We start from the raw sequence: 5,893 nt of genomic DNA on the forward strand, positions 1-5,893 counted from the left end.
TAAGATACAATTCATGTAAATTGAAGATGGTTTTTCCACATTCCTTTCAATTTGTCCATAATCAACATTATGTTAGGTCTATTGGCTTCTTTTGCTTAGCAGCTTTTGGCAATTAAACCAACACTTATAATAATAGAATACACTTTATAGTATAGGGTGGCTATTGACAGTGGGGGTACTGTATATTTTTGTCAATCCTAGCACTTGTGGTCTAGATACTCCATCCAAATCAACCATATTTAAACTTTTGTGTAACAGTTAAAGTAAAACACTGTTCCATGTAGTAACAAGTTTGTTATAGAAAAATATTTGAAAATAAAACCTCACATGGAAGATTTATACATATAAATAGGATATATATATATATATATATAATTGAAATAATTAATTATGGAACAGTTAATTTCAAAGAATAATATTGTTATAATCCCAGATTTGCTAGCTATCATTTGTTAGTACCTTCAGACATTGAGGTCAAGGCTTGTTATACATGATAAATAAAACTAATATTTGCCTCTGCTCTGAAAGCCCAGGTAACCTTCATGAAATCACTCAACTCCCTTTATATATTCAGTTACACTAGTCCACCCCTGAAGAAGAAGGTCCACCTTTTGATAGCGCTTGGATTATAGGGTCTTTATCATTTTATATTAAGATTTCATGAACCATGTATTTTTCTGACATCATGTTTATATTTAGGAATTATTCTTATGAAAAATGTATCATACATCAATGCTACACTGTTCTATATACCATATAATATTTAAAAAAAAAGTGATTTAAAACAGTAGTTACACATTCAGACCAGCTCTGTACAATAAATACTTAAACTTTCAAGCTAGAAGCATAATTTATAAACTATCACCTCGAAAAGTTTCCCTAACCTTATATCTTATTGCACATTGTTACTCAATCCTCTACAAAAAATGTGATCAAATAATCACCAGACTCAAGTTGAGATAACAATAATGAACCTCTATTTTAGTAGCATATTTCAGTACTTAATTTAAGTAATTTCTTCAGCTTGTGTTTTATACCAGTGTTTAATAAAATTTTTGCCCAGTTGTATATGCTCAAGGAAATATTTTTTTTACACAACTTACCCCAGAGGACTTTTGAAGCAGTCATATTTGATATACTGGCTACAGTGTTTTGATTGGTGAACCAAAGATTGTATCATCTTTGGTGTGAACTCACGATAAGTTACATCGATGTAGAAGTCAGATAAACCAGCTTTTCTAATCTCCTACAAATAAACACAATTTTCAGCACAAGCATTCAGGCCAGGCAAGGATGATGGAAAGTTAAGCAGCCTAGGTAGTACATGCCAAAACATGTTAATAAAAGATATATCAATTTTACTAATATAGCTTCAAGTTCACATGTTACTCTAGTACAAGATGCTTCAGTACATTAATTCTTTTGACCAAAAAAAAATTAATTTTCAAACTTCCAACACCCATGCAATTATACTATGTATAAAAAATATATTTTTTTTTAATATAAATCATGTTAGTTGGAGATCTGAATGATTCATGTTCACGGCATAAATAATCATAAGCTAAGCCATGAGCTAATTATTAATATACAACGTGGTGCAAAAGTCCAACCCTCACTATGATTTTCTCCAAAGTCATGTTTGTGTTTCACTAACTGTATGTTTCTCTTTTATTAGGTTGGGATGTCACTAACCTTACACAAATGTGTGAAGTTATCCTGTTGTGACCATGTGTCATGATATCAAGTGTAATTTTTCAACAGCTGTCAAGACAGGACTTGGAAAACCATGTGGGAACACCTTTTGCATCACCTATACAAACTTATATATAACCACAAAAGTGATAATTTACACATATTAAAGGAGTGTTCATGCCCTCTAACATTTGACTTCCAGAACTTACCCACTGAAAAGTTATTTCTGCAATAAACATGCAGATGTTTGCAGTGAATGCACTTATAAAAACTGAAGATTTATATAGATTCAGATATATATAAACATTTTATTAATAGTCTATAGCTAAAAGCTCAAAAAAAGTGGTTAGGTATAAAAGGATGTTTACAAGGTTTATCTCATATTAATATATTAATAGACTTTTAAAATATATAAGAAATTATATACACTGCCAAGTTATAACAGGTGCAGGCCTCCCATTGGACCATTGCAGACATACAGGACTTTTAAAGGTTCCTTCTTCTAAACGTATAGAGCAAATTGTGGTTTCACAAAGCAAAATATAGAGTTCAATATATATATATAAAAACTAATAATGGACTAATAATAAATGCAAACTTCTGTATCCATCATAAAGATTTCAGTATTCAAGATCTGATAATGAAATCTGATATATCTCCCCACATCAAACATGCTGCAGTCATTTTATTTTACAGACCTGTATAAGGTAATTATGGTAATACCATGCCAATGTTAGTGGTTCAAAATATAAGTTTACTTTCAAATTTATAATCTTTCAATGATTTTTGTCTTATTCTGAACAAAAGTAAAGGAAAAAAAGAATGAGACAATAAAATAAAGGTTTTTCACTGAGAGGCCTGCAAGTAGTTAGAAATAACCAAACAATTAGATTGTTAGTATTAACCTTCACATTACCCTGTGCTGCTGTCACACCAAACAAATAATGGAGTGTTATATTTAAATAAACCACACGTCTTACCATCTCTGGTGGTACATTGTTCTCTATCCTTGTAATAATAGCACCACTCCCATCCTGACTCATATCACAATAAACATTGGATGGAGGTAATGGTCCATTCCTATCAATGTCAATCTTGTAGACTCCTGATTCTCTGTATCCTACCAAAAACAGTTCCTGGCAAGTTCTTTTGTATATTGCTGCAAGTAAAAAATAAGAGGGGCCCTATAGACTCGCAAGATATTTGGTGCATAAATACAGTGTAGTTTAAAAAAGTGTATTTAAAAAGTCAATGGGATACACTAGTAATCCTAGAGTCAAGAATTATCAAGCAAGACACTCATCATGTTTTATATGCTTTGACTAGGATACTTTTTTGTTTTTCTCACAAATTCTAGAGTAGCAGGATTTACTCAGCCTTGAGATGTGCTAATATTGACCATAGGAACTATCACATAACAGTGTTTCGTATCTACATATCAAATAATGAGACAAATGAATATGCTAATATGAAACACTGATAATTAAATCAAAAAATATATAAAATTTTCTTTATGTTTCAGTTGTTCCTTTTGTTCAAAACCCAATACTTAGAAACTTTCAACTGAATCATTAAATTAGTTGAATAACAATCCTATATCAATCTCAAACATCCTTCACTAAATTTGAAAACACTTAAGTCTCACTTAAGTGTATACAATATCTATGGAGTGTTGAGTGGATGGATCCTACCGGTAATTCTTCAAATAATCTAAGAAAATTATTAATTTTAAACTAAAAAAATTTATATCAACACATTTCAATGATACGCTGTCTTTCTGGATTTTAAACACATATTTAGGTTGGAGATTAAATCTGGCAGATGGGAAAAACTTAAAATATATAGTGATGTTATCTTCAGTAACTCTGGTAAGAAATATGCTAAAGGTTTGATCAATCTACTTTTTCAGTCTTCTGGGTTAGACTGACTTTGGTGATTATCACCTTTTACTAGAAAATGTTGGACTATAATGTACGAGAAAAAAAAACTTCCTTAATAAGAATTAAATATACTTTTTTTTATTAGGGCTTCTATACAATTATATTCTATATATTAACATAGAAGATTGAGAATTTTATTCCAATTTGTTTTTGTCTATCATCAATCCACAGATTAAAACACTGAAATTATAACTGAAATGGGAATGAAATAAAATCCAATGTGGAAGAAAATCCTTGTTGCAATATGCCAGTATATATCTAGTTATCAACCATGTCACAAGTCTATTTCACTTTCTATGACTCCATTTTCAGTCACTTTGGTCAAGTACAGTACGAGGAGTGAAGTCTAGTTTAACCCCGAGGAGTGTGGTGAAACAACAGAAATGTCAAGCTTCGAATATTTTCTTTCCCATAAAAAATAATGGAACAAAATATTAATAAAACATGAAAGTAATGTTTTGTTGACTAAAATTAAATGAAAATGAGACTGTAATGTTCTGCTGAATGTTGAGGAATGAAAACATGAAGATAGTAATGTATTGTTATGCATTAATAATGAAAACAACACATTTACACCATGTTTTCTGTAAAAAAATATACAACTGAATGAAAAAAACAATATATGACAAACTACTTTTGGTAAAGATTAAGGAAAAATTATTCAAAAAAATGTTCATGATTTTATACAAACACACACAAACACCTCAGGCACATACTTATAAATATAGAAACTCACAAAAGTAACAAGTTTCTCCAGTGTATCCTGTTCCAGTACAGTTACACTTAACTTCATTGTTCCTGAGATAGCAGTGTCCTCCATGTTCACAGGCAGATGGATTCTTACAGAGATCCACCAACTGGCAGTTATCCATAGACACCTTTCCTGGTGCATGTTTTGTCCCCACAACCATACGTGGATCTATCCACTTTCCTTGGATGTAAATGTCTCGCAAGCAGCCAATCAGACCTACAGAAAAAAAATTCAGTTTCATGGATCAATTAAAAGTCAAATATGCATTATTTGACCACAAGTAAATTACACAACAAAATCTTTATGAATAATAAGTTTAATTTATTGTACATTATTTATTTATATAAACTTTATGAATAACATACTAAAATTGTTGTTCAAAACAATGTAGTGGCTTTCACCAATTTCTAAAAAACACACTGAAGAAATCCAGATAACTATAAAATCTCATCACGATCTTTATATGAGAACAGCTTTTTTTAAAATCTGATTGATTTGGTTGATGTTGGTGGAAAAGTTTAGATCTTGCCAGAAATAAAGCAATTATGTCTTGTGAAAATATAAAAGCTTCATGAAAAATAAAAATTGAAGATGTTAACAACCAAAGTTATGGCCTAGTAACATAATTACACTAGTTTATTTGCTACTCCTTATTTCAGTTCTTTAAACATTCAGTACTTATTTTACCCCCAATCCCTTTCACAGTCTATCAATCCAATTCTCAAAAGTTCAAAGTTATCTAAATAAAACTATTTTAAATTATAAAAAACAAATAATAATAATACTAAAAACTTTCAGAAATATTATTTCAGTCAAGTAAGTAAAACAAATAAACTAAGCAGCATTAGTTGTGTTATCCTTAAGAAAAAGATGTGTAGTTTAGTAATTCACAATAAAATGATAGCAATTTTTACAGAAGGCCAGTTCTTACTTTAATAATTACAATATTTTGACACATAGTATTGACTCATCATCAGGTAAAAAAGTCACATTCAAGAAGGATATTTGGTTAGTTTTTGTCAAGGTATTTTATGAAATAAGCATAAATAAAATTTTATTATGAATTTGAACAAATAAAAGATAAGTTTTTAAGTGTGATGGTAGTACTCCACACTGAAAAGCTTCAAAGATAAGTTACAAATTTTTCATTGAAATGCTGTTTGCGGTGATGGAACTTTCAATTACTACAATTTTTTTTTTGTCTAACACTTACCATCAAAAACCTAAATTTATATACATTTTAAAGAATACATAATTAGATAAATTAAAACGACTCATGAAATAGTTGTTTAGCCTGAACTAGACAGATTAATAAAATAGATGTTCAGCATCAGTTACATGGACTAAATAACTAGTGAAATAGCTGTTTAGTCTGAACTAGACAGATTAATAACATAGATATTCAGCATCAGTTACATGGACTAAATAACTAGTGAAATAGTTGTTTAGTCTGAACTAGACAGATTAATAAAATAGATGTTCAGCATCAGTTACATGGACTAAATAACTA

The 5,893-nt window shown here is 29.9% G+C and overlaps 1 protein-coding gene across 1 annotated transcript in view; it reads right to left on the reverse strand.

The window, feature by feature from the left end:
• The window catches only part of LOC106474189 (contactin-associated protein-like 3), a gene marked incomplete at its 3' end in the record, with an annotated part of 40,876 nt that overhangs the window by 19,978 nt on the left and 15,005 nt on the right, over positions 1 to 5,893 (reverse strand). Inside the window, exons 5-7 of the mRNA XM_013934880.1 lie at positions 4,369 to 4,599; positions 2,673 to 2,851; positions 1,104 to 1,246 (exon numbers count right to left, since the gene is read on the reverse strand). Of these exons, the coding sequence (XP_013790334.1) occupies positions 1,104 to 1,246; positions 2,673 to 2,851; positions 4,369 to 4,599 (553 nt within the window). The remainder of the gene's footprint in view (positions 1 to 1,103; positions 1,247 to 2,672; positions 2,852 to 4,368; positions 4,600 to 5,893) is intronic.

Source organism: Limulus polyphemus, unplaced genomic scaffold, assembly GCF_000517525.1.
Source record: "Limulus polyphemus unplaced genomic scaffold, Limulus_polyphemus-2.1.2 Scaffold6929, whole genome shotgun sequence".
Taxonomy (NCBI): Eukaryota; Metazoa; Arthropoda; class Merostomata; order Xiphosura; family Limulidae; genus Limulus; species Limulus polyphemus.